Source organism: Trachurus trachurus (genome assembly GCF_905171665.1).
Source record: "Trachurus trachurus genome assembly, chromosome: 23".
Lineage (NCBI taxonomy): Eukaryota > Metazoa > Chordata > Actinopteri > Carangiformes > Carangidae > Trachurus > Trachurus trachurus.
Genome location: NC_139912.1, coordinates 21224426 through 21241320, shown reverse-complemented (window position 1 = coordinate 21241320; position 16895 = coordinate 21224426). Strand labels below are relative to the sequence as shown.

The window sequence follows — 16895 nt, the reverse complement described above, 5'->3', positions numbered from 1 at the left end:
TGTGTGTCTGCTGTTTGATGCTCAGTCTGTCAGCTATTAATTCTCTGAAGGTTCAGCATTTAAATCCTGTTCAGACCTGGTATTAACATGTGTCTTCGGTGATCTGATCACAAGTAGACAGCTCCACCTCTGTCTACACCTGGATTTAGACTTAGACTTAGACTTAGAGAATCTTTGTTGATCCCAAAGGCAATTCAAATATCCAGTAGCAGAGGACGTACGTATATTATAAAGGCACAGAAGAGCAATATAACACAGATAAGAAAAGTAAGAAAAATATACACTATATACATCCATATAAAACTATGTCATGAATAAAATACTAAAATAGAATAAATAGAGAAAAAAGAAAAAAATCTGTACCAAATTAAATATGCATAATGTATATAACTGTGAAATGGAAGAAAAACTGTGCAAATGTAGCTGTGCAAAGAGTCGTTTACAATGTGTCTCAAGTGATCAAGTCTCACTTTCAGACTTAATATGCAGATAAACACCCAGTGTTGTTGCTTTTACTCAATAGGCTGGTCTGTTGTCAATGTGCCTGGGTGTGTGTGTGTGTGTGTGTGTGTGTGCGTGTGTGTGTGTGTGTGTGAGCAAGAGAGAGTGAGCAGGGCAACGAAAGGTTGAACAAATTAATCCGCTACCCACAGCTCTACAGTGGAATAAGGTTTTATCCTTTTGACGTAATAGAATATTTTTGCTTTGTAATAAAACTGTTTTGGGACTAGTTAGACTGAGGCAGAGGACACTGGTAGAGTGGGCAGTCATTAGCAGTGGCCCAAAAAGCATCTGCATTTACACGGATAATGGAATGTGGCCCAATGATGGAATCTCATGTGTGTCTTCAATGCATCTCAGCTGTGTTTACACCTGAACTTAGAGCTGTGCACTTGCACATCAGCTGAGATAAATGGTCTTAAAAAGGTAGAAAAGGCAGCTTCATCCAAATCAGCATTGTAAAAGCATTGTGCAAAAAATAAAAATAAGACCTTGTTTCTGTTTTCAGCCCAACTGGAGACTTTGTAAAGAACCAATACACTGACAGATAAAGCAGCCGACAAATGGCCTCTTCCTGCACAACATGTCAGTTTTATTCCCACCTGAGGTGAAGAGGCTCTGCGGCTCTGGGGCAGTGGGCCAGTCTGAGCTGCTGTGTGGGGGGGTGGGGAAGTTGCACCGTCCGCTGGGGAGAGGGTTGGGATGCCTGAAGTTGCTGTTGTCTGAGAACAGCGACTGGGAGTCGGCGGCGGCGGTGGCCTCGAACAGGGAGCGAGCCGTGTGGCCGGTGACGCTGATGGGAACCACCAGGCTGGGCTTACTGAGGCCAGGGGGGGGCGATGGGAAGTCACTGCCCGGGAGCTGCAACACACAAGAGGGCAGATTCTCTCAGTTCTGTCAATCTTTACATCTCGTCTCAAAGAAATTCACATATTGATTGAGTGATTGATTTGTTAATTTAAAGGGATAGTTCAACATTTTGGCAAATTGGCCCATTGCCATAACTGCTATAGTCATAGCAGTAGGTTTGTTACCTTTATTTGTCAGTGTAAGCTATTTTTAGATCGGCAGAGCAGAGCGGCGAGCTGCTCAGAGCTACACTATGGAGGCTAATGGAATTTCTTGGTTTCCCTCATCAAACTCATCAAATACACAATCCAACAACTCCAAAACACTGTCAAGGACAAGTTGTGACCTGCACATTCACCACGCTATGAGATAATAACGGAACGTTACGAGACAGAGTTGTTTTCGAGGTAAATTCATGCAAAACCGCTGATGCGCGTTGCGTTCAAGGACAGTTTTTCAGCAAGCAGACTCGGAAACGGCTCCGTTTCATAACGTTCCATTATTATCTCATAGCGTGGTGAATGTGCAGGTCACAACTTGTCCACCAGAGCGTTTTGGAGTTGTTGGATTGTGTATTTGATGAGTTTGATGAGGGAAACCAAGAAATTCCATTAGCCTCCGTAGCTTAGCTCTGGGGGCCAATGGGCCAATTTGCCAAAATGTTGAACTATCCCTTTAACAGTGAGCAGAGTTTTTCAGTTAGTTTTATGTTTTAGATGCATCAAGCTGAGAACAATCATTAACTGTACATATTTAGACATCTTTGTGATTATAATTTAAAGGGAATCAATGTCTTACCACTTGTGAGGTTTCACCGTTGCCTATACTGATCATTTCTGGCAGTTTGTCGCTGGGGCTGAAAATAAAAACAGAAAAAAAACAAGCAATGAGATTAACTCATCAGAAGACTGTGGATGGTTCAAATCTCCTCTGATGGTGTCCAAGTGCACTAACAAGTCTTACAGTAAGATCTAAGTCCAAATAACAACTGGGCGTGTGACCAGCACCAGCAAAGAAAGGCCAGTTGCTAATGTGAAAGAATGTGGCCTAGATCAACTGTTACTTGGTTATCGCAGCCTCTGAATCAAATGAGAAACAGTGAAATGAAAATTCTATTTTGTGCGAGGAATAAAAAGTAATCTAATCATCTAGTTTACCTAGTAGCATCACAGTTTGAAGAGAAAGGGGAGAGGGCCGGTAAGGGGCCGAGGCTGAGGTCAGGTTTTGGCCCCTCGGGGGTCGAGTGTTCGGAGTCGGAGCCCTCTAACGGCGGGCTCTTCCCATGATCCGACGACAGCCCGTTGGTGGTTTGCCCTGACGGCTGCGTCGACAGCCAGCTGTCTTTACTGGAGCTGTTGGATCTGTGAGGCCACACGGACAGAGAAGCAAGGAGAGGTCACACGATGATGTCAAAGCTGTGCTGTGTATGTTTGCGGTAGACCTGACAGGGAAAGGAAAGATTGGCATGTCTAAACACTACTGACACACACAGACACTGATACGCAGAGACAGACTGATGCTGTTATCGTACGTCTGTAAAGAGTTGGCTTTGCCCTTTGGTTTGTCCCCCGACACGGCCGGGGTCTGTAGAAAGGTGGAGTTGATTTTGTTGAGGTCCTGAAGCTTCTGCTCGTACTCTTGATGCTTTCCTGCCTGGAGGCGAAATGGACAGATAAGAGAGGACTTTGTTTTGATAGAAACATGACACACTAATGTCAAATACCAAGTGCCAGTGTCGGTACTACTACAGAGTGATGTCAGGACTGCAAGAGGGACCTTAAAGGGATAGTTCAACATTTTGACAAATTGGCCTATTGCCATAATCCCTATAGTTTTAGGAGTAGGTTTGTTACCTTTAATTGTCGGTGCAAGCTATTTTTAGAACGGTGGAGCAGAGCCGCGAGCTGCTCAGAGCTACACTACGGAGGCTAATGGGATTTCTTGGTTTCCATCATCAAACTCATCAAATACAAGTGCAGAGACTGCTTGCTGAAAAATTTTCCCTGATGGGAACACGCATCAGCGGTTTTGCATGAATTTACCTCGAAAACAACTCTTTGTCATAGAGTTCTGTTATTATCTCATAACGTGGTGAATGTGCAGGTCACAACTTGTCCACGAGAGCGTTTTGGTGTTGTTGGATTGTGTATTTGATGAGTTTGAAGAGGGAAACCAAGAAATTCCATCAGCCTCCGTAGTGTAGCTCTGAGCAGCTCGCGGCTCTGCTCCGCCATTCTAAAAATAGCTTGCACCGACAATTAAAGGTAACAATCCTCCTCCTAAAACTACAGGGATTATGGCAATGGGCCAATTTGCCAAAATGTTGAACTATCCCTTTAAACCAAGTTAAGGAATTATACAAGTGGTACATGGGCTCACTTCTTTTTGCTAGCTTCATTTAAAAGCGTGTTGTTTATTCACTACATGTCTTAAACACATCATATAATCAACATTAGTTGGAAAGCTGTTTCTTAGCATAGTAGTAAGCAATTTGAAATGGAGACATTGACTTGCACCATAGCAAATCATATTGGATGGGCTGTTTGCACTGTTGCCATGGGTGTACAAATAATTACTGCCTGCATTAATTTGACCCTGAAGAAACATAATCAGAATCTGCTGATCATTCTTTAATGAACAATTCTCATGCAGTGACTCTTATCGCAGCACTGCAGCAGTCTGTGTATCTGGGAGTTCAGATTTGAATCCACTTCTCCACCTCGACTCACCTGCATCTCCTCTTTAGTGAAACTAGCAGCTTCGTCGCCCAGCTCGTGCAGATACATGCAGTCTGGTTTGGGGCACTGCATGCTCTTTAGAAAGTAACTGCAGTATTTTGTTGTTCCTAAAGAAGCCTGCACAAAAACACAAAACATGTTTCACGGTTAGTTGATATTCAGCCACTAAACCATCTGTGAATGGTCTACATACAGTATAATACTTCACGCTCAACTAAAGCACATTTAAAACCTCAGTTGCCCAAAGTGCTGCACAACATCAATACAATCCAGTGCTAGCAATAAAGTCAATAACTAAATAAAGTCAAAACAATCATTAAAATACCAGTGAGGTTAAATACAAATAAAAGCTTTACTAATAACAGGACAAAAGTCAAGGCTGACCTTCAGCGTTCTGCCATCTACCATGACGTTGTTGACACACTGGATCGCTTTGAGAGCATCTTCGGACCTGATGTATGTGACATAGGCACTGGCACTGGGACCCTGGGAAAACACACACACACACAACAGCTGATATAAAAAACCAGTTTCATCCATGTGGAGCTATGACACCGCTGATATCTGTTGTAGCTTTACCTGTGAACCAGCGTAGGATGTGCTGTTGTTGATCACCACTTTGTGTATCTTCCCAAACTTCCCAAAATATTCTGGCCTCTTTAAAACCTATAACACAAAACAAACATTCCCAATGTATTCACGATTAATATCGCTGCCACTGTTATTGCATTAATTATTCATTTTGGGTAATTGCAGAAAACTGGCATGTGGATCATATGAACATTTTGTCTCACTGCCATTAGTTAGTTTGCTGTATCATCCAAATTTTGAAGCCCCAACAATTAAAAACATTTCCATCTATCATTCTTTCTCCTCATACAAAGCTGAATAAGGTGATAACGTCCTTCATAAATATAGATTGAAGAAAATCTTTCTGCAGTTGTTTAATCAGTTGATCTGCAGCTCATACGCAGCTCAGCCTCCATCTGTATTAAACTGCAGCCCAGAGATGGAGGTTTGGAGTTCAGTCGTCTTGGGATAGATTTTCTCTGAGGGTTTTGTTCATTTCTTGAATCTTGCTTAGCGTGTCAGCACCAGTCTCTCCATACAAATATATCTGCTTGAACATGGTTTTTAGTCAAATATATGACCTTGGTGCTCGACTGGGCACCGTTATGTGACTTCATAATAACAACCTGTAATGTTTTGATGAATTAGAATTTCTTTAGAATGTATTTTTGCAAAGGTTTTGTCCAAAACAGCAATCCATCAGCCAATATGTACCAATTTATTAAGACTTTACTTTTACATACTGTATAGTATATCACATATCAACATATTTAATCAGATTTTTCCATTATTAACAATTTATTTTCAGCAAAGCTACTCAGATAATCAGAGAATACTGAGCCACTGAGGCCATTGGCACTCTGCAAAGTTACTGCACCCAAGATTTTTTTTTCTTTATCAGAGTTTAATATGATGTCTGTCTTCTTATCTGAAGGAGAACGCTGCCCCCTCAGGAGATTGATGTTCATCAACTTGATGATTTTAGTACAGACAAGCAACCAAACTTGACACATGGAGGATTTTGTGCTGCAATCAGATGTACCTTCACTCAATTTAACTAATTTGAAGAGATACATATTTTTTGTCACCTGTTGGGTAAATAGCAGTTTTGGTACAGTTTGATAGAAGACTATAAAACACACAAATAAAAAAGACTGAATAAAAAGACTGCTGCTCTTGTTGTTATTTTTCTCCGGCAGTTTAGACGCTTTCTAAAATAAAAAAAAGATGGGATTGCCGTCTTGATCGTCACGTAATACCGTGATAACGTATTTTTTATCACACTTTTTTTTACCAGGCCTACTGCTACTCTCGTCTTTTACTGACTCATTATTCTCTCTTTTTTCTGGCCGTCTCGCATTTTTAGTAATATTACATTTAAAAATGCCACTTTGGGCCTTTCTCTTAGCGTCACTTCCTGCTTTGAGCCTGACCAATCAGCACAGAGCCCCACCGGGACTTTTTCAGGGCCGAACCTCCCTGTCCATAAACCTAGGGAGAAGAGAGTCCTTGTCTGTGATGCATTTTTTGCTGCATAAGTGACATATGGCCTGTGGTGGGACCTAAGCATAAATAAATACAACATTTCTTCATTTCTATTCACCTAATAAATCACTAAATACTTTCTTCATTTGTTTATCAATTTATTTCTATTTTTCTGCATTTGTTTTTTAGACAGATGCTGGTCTGATGGTAATTTTTTAATCATCACAACATACCATGTGTGTACGTGTGTGTGTGTGCATGTGTGTGTGTGCGTGGCACCTCTGGGTCAGCCAGCCTCTGAGACAGCCCCACGACAAACACCAGGTTTCTCTGGACCACGCGGACGCTGGCCAGGTGTTTCCTGTTCTCCGTGATCTTCTGCTTCTTCTCGTTCTGTTTCTGCTTCTTCTCGTTCTTTATCCTCTGCAGCTCCTCGTGCGACAGGGGCTTGTACACCGCGGGGTCTTCCGGGTACGGCTGCGTACACACACACACACACACACACACACACACACACACACACACACACACACACACACACACACACATCATCAATCACATGATCTACCTGTCAGATATCATACACACTGTGCTGCTCATAACGGTGTGAGCTGTCTTTTTGATGAGGCGCTAAAATCGAAGGCAAGTGGATTTTTCTTTTTGGCTCGTGAAGATGCTTTGACTCTCATCCTTCAGACCTTGTCAGCTCTCTCAGTCTCCTTGATGAGTATAATCAATAAAATAAAGTGGTAGCATTAATGTTTAGCTTGGCAAAAAATCAAGAGGGCTCAGAGTGTTGATGGAGTCTGTCGACAACAGAGGGGAAAGAAAACATGAGTGTATTTTCTGTTTCGATGATACCACTAGCTCAATCTAATTTTTATGACGCGAATGTGCTCAATAAAAGATTCAGTGTTGTTCGTTAGCACATGTAGGCCCCCTGAAAATGCTGTATTGATCTCTCATACCTAAATCTGAGGTGTAAACTGAGGCTTGCAGAACTGACATGAATAAATCTCTTTCAGTTGGACGAGTATTAATCAGTTATCATGAGTAAATGCTCCATTGTTTCGGGGCTCAAGCGGGGTTAACGGCGGAACGGGTTCTACCTTTCTGCAGGCGGGACAGAGGCCGTTCTCGTCCGTCCTGATTCGGTGCCAGCAGAAGCGGCAGATCTGGTATCCACAGGTGCAGGGGAAGAAGTTGACGTCGTCGATCTCCAGCGGTTCCATACACAGCGGGCACTCCATGGCGTCGTCCTTCACCTCGGGGCTCCGGAGCATTCTACGGTGGCGCGCCTCTGGACCGGACAGCGTTCACAGGAGAGGGACAGGAGGAGCTGCAGACACTAGAGCAGAGACGAACAGAGGCTTAGCTACATCCTGAAGAGAAATGTGATGATGAAACTAAAATTATCTAAACAACAGCCACTCTACTTAACCATCCATCCTGCAGCTTTAACCTCAAAACATGGATTCTGAGGCCTATTATCATCATCTGTGATGAGGATAGAAACGGGAAGAGCATCATTCTGCTCTGACCTCTTTTTCAACTATTACAAGTAAGGTGTTTTCATTATAGTTCATAACCTGCTGTTCTATTTTCTTGTGTTGTTCAGCATGAAACTGTTGGAAAATCTGAAGCTTCAGGTGACGACATCAGGTACTCGGTCTGGATTCAAAAAACTGATTTCTTGATTCATATCGATCTTCATTTTAAAGATGTGTTATTGATTAATCTTTAGATTGATCTTTTAATATAAACCACTTCCTGTTTGTCAGTCTCACTTGATCCGGGTGACCTCACAGACCGCGACACTAATGGGACGAGATCACAGAACCTGCAAGATCTGTGATCACGCCGCTGTTTACATTTTGTTGCGTCGATTCACTGCTGAAATGTGCGCACTGATCACCCATGCTGTTCTAAGAGTTGCACTGTTTACTTCCAGAGTGGGTCATGTTAACTCATTGAGTGCCAACCACGTAATTTCTCGTTTTTCGTTCCCATGCGTTGAGTGCCAAAAACGTAATTTTACGTTTTTTGCTTTTTTTTTTAATTATGAAAATAGACACTTTAATACACATTATATGTAAATTTGGGGACTCTACGACGAGGAGAACTGAAATAGATGACGATCAAAGTCACATGACAGCTCATGATCTGGAAGTTTTTATCATAACTCGGCTTCTGCAAACGAGTTCTGCATGCAGATGCAGCGCAGATGCAGCACAGCTGCTCTGCTCTCACCCGCGCTGCAGCTCCAGCTGCTCGAGCTGCTCGGAGCAGAAACAGGAAGCTCTCAGCCGACAGTCCGCCCGGTCTTCATCTGGAGCAACACCGTGTCCTCTCCAAAGTCCTCCCGCGGTAAAATCTGATGGTCTCTGGGCCAAAGCAGACCGGCATCACCGACCCGTACCACAGAAGGACCGCGACCACCGGCGAGACCGGTCTTCCCGAGCCGCGGTGGCCGACTGACCCTCACGTTCCGCGGGGAGAAGCTGTGACACGGCACGGTGCGTCTGTGTTATTGTTGTTTAGTGGCGCCCCCGCTGGTGGTTTTGTGAATAGAACAACCATTGTTGTATATATTTATCTTATACGAGCCCTTTGATCCAGAAATGCGAGTGTGAGAAGAGCGACAGACACAAACAGCGCACCTTTCATAAAAGACGCTCTATCTCCTTTTCTAGAAAAAAAGGAGGGATTTTGGTGAAACCCAGCCATGTTTAGCTTGACTTTTCTCAGGAACGGAGGCACGTAGAAACAAACGGTTTGTGGCCACTTGAAGCATTAAGTTAAACCTTTCAATTGAGCCACAGTATGTGTTGGTGGCAATAATATAGAATACACTGTGGCTCTACATGAAAAGTCAAAAATGGTCTAAATTGCCGGTACACTTGACTAAAACTTTGGAAAGGAGCGCGGCACTCAATGAGCTAAAGGGACAGTTCAACATTTTGGCAAATTGGCCCATTGCCTAAATCACTATAGTCTTAGGAGTAGGTTTGTTACCTTTAATTGTCAGTGCAAGCTATTTTTAGAATGGCGGAGCAGAGCCGTGAGCTGCTTAGAGCTACGCTACGGAGGCTCATGGGATTTCTTGGTTTCCCTCATCAAACTCATCAAATACACAATCCAACAACTCCAAAACGCTCTGTGTTGTTGTGACCTGCACATTCACCACACTATGAGATAATAACGGAACTCTATGACACAGGGTTGTTTCGAGGTAAATTCATGCAAAACCGCTGATGCGTGTTCCCGTCGGTAGCAGTTTTTCGGCAAGCAGTCTCTTCTCTAAAACAACTCTGTCTCGTAACGTTCCGTTATTATTTCATAGTGAATGTGCAGGTCACAACTTGTCCAACAGAACGTTTTGGAGTTGTTGGATTGTGTATTTGATGAGTTTGATGAGGGAAACCAAGAAATCCCATTAGCCTCCGTAGCATAGCTCTGAGCAGCTCACGGCTCTGCTCCGCTGTTCTAAAAATAGCTTGCACCGACAGTCAAAGGTGATGAACCTACTCCTAAGACTATAGGTATTATGGCAATGGGCCAAATTGCAAAAATGTTGAACTTTCCCTTTAAATAAATAAATATGCATTAGTGGAACTGCTTTTGTGTCAGTTTATAATGTGAACATTAATAGTTTTAATCAACCACGTTAGAGAATTCCATCTTTGTACAATTTGCAGCATTAGTACTGTGAAGATCTCTTACATAACTGAGCAAAATTTGGTATTATAACTGAAATATCTCTAAATAAATCAATATCGAATCAAATCTGGACCTTGTGAATGCGAATCGAATTGATTCAGTAAATCGTTTGCGATACTCAGCCCTATCAGGTGTGTATCAAACACTGCTCCTCTAATGTCCGACTCTACAGTGCTATAAGGGGGACAGCACTAGCATGGTCCGACTCCCACATAAACAGCGGTGATTGACCTAATTCCATCACAGTGTGGTTCCAGTTTTCAAAAACACAATAAGATGCTTCAGGAGCAAACACACAAAGGATGCTTGAAAGGAATCCTTAAACATCTAATGTGAGAAGATCAGGAGTTATCCATTTGAATTATCTGTGCAGAGAGCAGCTGAAGATGACAGAAGGTTACTCAGAGGTTGAATTATTTCAACACTTATTTCAAGTTTTTATTATTCATGTGTCGAGGCGATGTCCTTGTCTTTTCCTGCTTTTACGAGAACATGTTTTCTGAAGCCAAATCTCCTGCTGTGTGCTGCCAAATTCTGGAATCAGCCAGAGGAAAAGGCAGGAAAAAAGTTTTTCCACTTTCTGTTTCTAAGTGCTTATCAGAAATTAGGAAAAGGAAAGTAGATAAATAAAGTTATGTAAATATATTAAATTACTTTTAGATATCAGGCCCAACTGATACATTGGTACATGAGCGAGTAAGATAACTGCAGATAAGATGTGATAAGTTACAAGAAATGTAAATGCTTAGGCAGTTTTACTACTGTACCACTGCCACTGCTGCACAGTTTGCCCACCAGAGAGCATCGTGACTCCATTTATTCTTCTGATGATATTCCTGCCTTGAGAATGCCTTTATGCTTGTCTTGGAATGTGTGTGTTATTTATATCATTCTGTAACTATACCCATTCAACAGGAGGAGGCACAAAACACACACAGATGAAGGGAAAGCACAGCACTTAGACAGAGCCACAAATCACTATGCATTCAACAGATATCCTATCAAGTGGTGCAGACAAGATGCAGATCAACACAAAGTGTTAAGCAGGAGCTGATGATCACATCAGGGATAGGGTGAGCGCACACTATCAACTTGGAATCAAGTCAAAGAAGTAAAGCTGGAGGACAGAGCATTAGCAAAACCACTTCATATCTGAACAAGAAAATTCCACAAGGCACCTTTAACCTGATGAACTATTTGCCAAGGGTCCATCATTGTGTGTTAGATGAAATATTATGACATTTGTGTCATAATATGTCAAAGCAGAGGTTGGTATCTTATAAAATCCTCTGATAAACCAGCTTTGGTTTCTGTGAAGTTACACCGTGTGATTTAAGGAAAGAAAAGCAGGTCTAGTCTGGGCTGCAGGAACTTTAAGACCATGTCTCCATCACACACTGTGTAGAGGATCCAGTCCCTGCACTGAGTATATGTGATGTGAACAGTGTCTTTTATAACCACAAATAACTTCATAACACTATGTGTGGCTGTAACTCCTGCCACTGTGGGTGGACAGGACACCGCAGTTATCCACATTATCATATCTAATGTTAGGCTACTTAATGTGCTGAAATATGACTAGTATTTAACACAATGTCATCTGAAATCACGAGAGCAAATGAAACGGGCATGAGCTCTGAGTCTGTGTTACACAAGAGATGCAAAACTTTATATGACTCAGTCTAAGCGCCTCATTTAATTGTCTTGGCAAGAAACCGGGCGATTCCACACACAATTTGCTCCGATGCATGAGGAGAGTCACTTTGGATGCAAATAGCATCAGCTGGTTTCACATGGGTAAGAAGAAGGCTGATGATTTCTGCGATTATTACAAAACACAGATGAACCCCTCCCTGGTTGTAACAGCCGTATGCAATGATGATGATGAAAAATTGCTAGCAGAATCATGACAAATCTTAAAGGGATAGTTCAACATTTTGTCAAATTTGTCTGTTGCCATAATCCCTATAGTCATAGGAGTAGGTTCATTACCTTGAATTATTGGTGCATGTTGTTTTGAGATCAGCGGGGCAGAGCCGCAAGCTGCTCAGTGAACACAATGGAGGTGAATGGTACAGGTCCCCTGTCCCTCATCAAACTCATCAAATACTAGGGCTGACCCGATTATCATATTTTGATAATCGAAGCTTCGCGGACATAAAATCGATTGTAATCGAAGCTTCGACGGCCGGGGGGGGGGGAGGGGGGGGGGGGGTGCGCGATCTGTGGTGGCAAAAACGTCGCCCTCTGCCGAGGAGTAAGGAACAACAAAGGCTTCTCGAAGTTTCGAGAATTTATTACAATCCCCTGTCTAACCAAAGGGAGTAACCGGTAAATAGTAACCGGTAAATAATAAACAATGATCATCAAAATAAAGACAGAGTCATACTATTCATGCAGCGTCTCTCAACCACAGAGGTATCAAGAGTCTGGACACCAACTGTCAGAATGACTGAGCCTTAAATACAAGACAGTCACAGGTAAACAAACCGTTAAAAGTACATTAATACCATTGTTTAAAAGACAGTCCAAAGTAACTGTCGACATCCACTACCACTCAGCGTAGCAGCTGACCCTTATTGATTAAACAATCATTCCATTGTTTCTAAGATGATTAAACAGACTAAGACCAAAATTTTCCCTCACACGATCGTAACGTCTGACGGGGGGGGGTAATGGCAAAAAGTAATGGCAAACAAACACTGCATATCTCCAAAATCAGGCAGGTTTCCTGGATGCCAAGTCGCCGACTCATTTTAATGAAGCCTAACAATTGCCGATGAGAACCATGTCAAAAAGGAAAAAAGGAAGAAAAAAAACAAACAATCGATTACAGACTTCGAAGCTTCGATTTTTTTGGGTCAGCGTCAGCCCTATCAAATATACAATCAAACAACTTCAAAACGCTCTGGTGGACAAGTTGTGACCTGCACATTCACCACGCTATGAGATAATCATGTAACACTACGAGACAGAGTTGTTTTCAAGGCAAATGCAGCCGGAACTACATTCCAGACATGACTGTCATGTGGAGTGATTTCAAAAGCGCAAGTAGTTCTAAGTACTATTTGCTTCGTGTGTCGTAATGTTACATAATTATACATGATTATTTAAGCGTGGTGAATGTGTAGGTCACAACTTGTCCACCAGAGCGTTTTGGAGCTGTTGGATTGTGTATTTGATGAGTTTGATGACGGACACGGGACCTGTACCATTTACCTCCATTGTGTTCACTGAGCAGCTCACGTCTCTGCCCCGCCGATATCAAAACAACATGATCCGATAATTAAAGGTAATGAACCTACTGCTATGACTATAGAGATTATGGCAACAGGCAAATTTGCCAAAATGATGAACTATCCCTTTAACCTTTGTATTGTGGTGTCACACATGTCACACAAGACGAAGAGCTTTCTCTCAGGGACAAGGAAAACACCTGGGTAACCTGCCCCGCCCCGCCCGCCGCCGTCAGTGACCAAAGGACAACAAAGCAATAACCTGCACAACAGCCCTGATAGACAATAAAGCACACACACAAGGTGCTAAAATAAAAAAGCAGCCACTGTGAAATCGTCCATTATGCATCTAGGACTCTTTCTCGTTAATGATTAACTGAAAACCAGTGTCTGCAAGTTCATTACAGAAAGACAAACAGCTAGTTTCACAGAGAAGGAGGCGGGGTTAGGCCGAAGGAAACAGGAAGAGGAAAAAAAAAAAACACGCAGAACTAAAACGTCGGCCATGGTACGATACACAGAGCTGTTTGCAAGAGACAAACATTACTAATACAGTGAGTCCTCTGTTTATTTAAGCATTATCAAACAGGTCAAGAGCAGGAAGTCACTTCTCAAAGGTGTGCAAAAGTTACAGCAGTAACACGACCGAGGTTCCATCCCACTACACTGGTGCTGAGGCCCTTCAGCCAGCAGCAACAATGAACCAAACAAAAGCACCATAAAGCTGCTCCAGAGTGTGATTTCAGAGAGCGTGCCAGAATGAGCGCGGCGATGTATAACACATCACACACACACACACACACACACCTGAACCACAGAGGTGTTGGTGGTATTTACAACTACACCGTGTGTGCACCCTGTCAAACTAAACACACACAGAATACCAGAGGGTTGACTAACCTGCTCTACACACCAACTAGATCAACTAGTCATTACAGATGACTTCTGGTCTGGTCTGGTCTGGTCTCTTGAGCTGTGTCTGCTGGGCATGTAGTGTGTGTGTGTGTGTGTGTGTGTGTGTGTGTGTACTGCAGCATGTTTATCAGATGATTGGTGGTGATTACAGCCTCATACATCCAAAACAATGAGTTCAATGAGATTAAAAAAAACCCAAAGAGCTGAGATAATTCCCTAGGAGAGAGATTTTACATTCATTACTGCATCGATTTGATCCATTGTTAGATATTTACACTCTTAAACGTAGGTATTCAATTCAACCTCAATGTCAACAGGTGAGTTCATGACAAGCTGAGTGGTGGAGAGTCCCGATGTGGAGGTGGTGTTGTCTTTGGCAATCTAATACTCGTTCTTCAGAAGGGCAAGGCCCAGTCCAAATATCTTTAACAACAAAGTTGTGTGATTAGTTCCAACATGAGTGAAAAACTTTGCCTGCAGGCACGGCTGCACTGTGACAGATGGTGTTAAAGGCAGGAACAGTTATGTCAAAGTCAAAAAAAGAGTTCCCTGCACCCTGCCTGTCTGTGTCAGCGAGCAGGTTTTAACCACCGCAGGGCCAGGACCAGATTTCTCCCCCACTACAAAAAAAAAAAAGCAACAGCAGGCTGACATCACATAAATTGACAAAATGACGAAGAGGAATTAAAAATCGCTACCATCAGCTCCATTAAAACTGTACATTATGAGCACAGGGACAAAATGAGCAGCGTAAAAGCCCACATCAGCAATCCTGTCATGCCACCGTGTCTCTCTTTTTGAGGGAAGAATGAGAAAAAGTGTCATGTGTCAACACTGAGCTGTGCCACGGGGAGAAATGTATTGGCACCACAACAAAACACTGCTGACTACCATTAGGACTTAACTTACTTATTCAGTTACACAATGGTGTGCAGTGGTGCTCAGGTGGTCAGGCCAAAAGATGCACCTTTGACTTGAACCGTATACACAACAATTAAGAAACTCTCTTCTTTTTTAATCTCTGTTGCTTGTTTATTGTGTTTTTCCTTGTTTCTTTCCCCTTTTTCTGCTTCTTTCCCCTCTTTCCTTTTCCTATTGATTGGCTTGTTTTGGTTATTTCTATATTAAAGGGGGGTTATTTTCCTCTCTTGCGCAGTTATTTGCCTTTTGTACTATGAAATGTTTGTTTTATCATTGTGCATATGAAATATGAAAATAAATAAATATATTAATCTTATTTTCATAGATAGCTATAAGCCAATAACAAGACAGGGCTGGGTGAACTTTATTAGGCTAATCATCATACGACTGACCTAAAACCTACTGGATGACAGCGTATGCAAAGTTTAGCGTCTTATTTAGTGCCCTATTAGCTTATGTAATAGAGAAATAACGCCCTTGTTTTACAGTTAATCAGTTATGGAACTAGAGTCAGCGTTGGTGAGGGGCTTTGCTGTCATTCACGTGCCAGCTGAGCTGTCACCTCAGCTGGGCGCCGCCGGTGCTCCTGACGGGCTAGGCTAATAAGCTAACCGGCTAAAGTGACCAGCTGCTGCCAGACAGGAATGCCGCGAACTCTTGTGCGACGTCCGTTTAGGGTGGACGGACCTCTTCTACTCCTGTCCGTTAATTGTTGCATGAAATACAGCGCTTACCGTGACATTAAATACCGAGGCAAAGTGCATAATAAATACAAGCACTTGCTCGCATACTAACGTGGTGTTTAATACATTTGCATTCCCTGTAAAAAGTCTGACAGGGAGAGGAGTTTACACGGCCTGCCCTCCCTCCCTCCGCCGGCGCAGCCCGACCTAACTGAAAATCCTCGGCTATCCTCGCCAAGCAGCCCACCGTCACCTGACAGCTCAACTATGCCGCTCTTGTCTTCCACTGACAGCGATATTACAGCGGGTAGAGTACTTTGTGGCGTTGTTTTAATGGAGATAGTCGGGATACTCACCCTGCCTGAGTGAGTGAGATTCCTCTCCAGGATGTTGAGGGAGAAGAAGTCCGCCGTAAAGGGACAGGAACTCCCCCCCGACAGAAGCTTCTGTCGTCTGGGGACACTTTGTAGCATATGTCCCCAGAAAACAACCGAGCTGCTCTCTGTGCACGTAAAGGTGCTGGCTACCAACTTACTACACTAACCACCATCTTACAGTGAGAGGAGGAGAGAGAGAGAGGGGGAGCAGGGGCAACTACACAACTCAGTGAGTCGGCGCAAATCGGCGCAAATCGTGTTGATGTTGTGCGCATTGAATGCTGGGTATTGTAGTATCTGAGGAGGATGAGGAAAGCAGCTCCACTTGTATTTTTTTTATGTTTTAGCGGCGGCATCAACATTTGAAGAACAAAAAATGACATGAGAATAAATAAGTAATGAGATAAGAAAATAAATAATAATGTTAAGATAAATAAAAATAAATAGGGCTAATGAAAAGTATTTATCTATGTATTTATTAACCTACTACCTTGACCTACTTTATTTTCTCTTCTCTTTTTTTGAATTGTGTTAGGAGTATTTTTAAATGATTTAAAAATGTGTTACTATTTTACATCAAGGTTCACTTTATGGTTGGCTTGGTTGTGTTAGAGTGTCATTATGCAAAGTTTATATGGCCTCAATATTCAGGATTTAGGGACCCAGTATTAAGATAAACCTCTCCATAGAACTGACAATTACAAGCATGATTTAATTGTTAGGAACAGCCATGATATACGTGTTATACAGCCTCACTCAATTTCATTATTTCATACCATGTAGTGTAGAGAGTCATTACAAACAGTAGATGGAGATATTCACTGAAAAAAAGTTTTAGACACAGCACATAAACTCAAAACAAACCCTAATGAGAAAAAAAATACACATTTGTTGTCAGAA

The 16895-nt window shown here is 42.5% G+C and overlaps 1 protein-coding gene across 2 annotated transcripts in view; it reads right to left on the bottom strand.

Annotated features, from left to right (window-relative positions):
• cnot4b (CCR4-NOT transcription complex, subunit 4b) overlaps positions 1 to 16209 on the bottom strand; it is a 32398-nt gene extending 16189 nt beyond the window's left edge. The window contains exons 1-10 of one of the 2 annotated variants that reach the window (XM_083999596.1): positions 15975 to 16209; positions 7253 to 7491; positions 6423 to 6620; positions 4668 to 4754; positions 4473 to 4574; positions 4080 to 4205; positions 2882 to 3003; positions 2508 to 2711; positions 2149 to 2206; positions 1104 to 1362 (exon numbers count right to left, since the gene is read on the bottom strand). In XM_083999596.1, the coding sequence (XP_083855722.1) occupies positions 1104 to 1362; positions 2149 to 2206; positions 2508 to 2711; positions 2882 to 3003; positions 4080 to 4205; positions 4473 to 4574; positions 4668 to 4754; positions 6423 to 6620; positions 7253 to 7426 (1330 nt within the window). In that variant the 5' untranslated portion in view covers positions 7427 to 7491; positions 15975 to 16209. The remainder of the gene's footprint in view (positions 1 to 1103; positions 1363 to 2148; positions 2207 to 2507; positions 2712 to 2881; positions 3004 to 4079; positions 4206 to 4472; positions 4575 to 4667; positions 4755 to 6422; positions 6621 to 7252; positions 7492 to 15974) is intronic. The other variant, XM_083999597.1, reaches the window with a different exon arrangement.
• Positions 16210 to 16895: the final 686 nt, after the last annotated feature.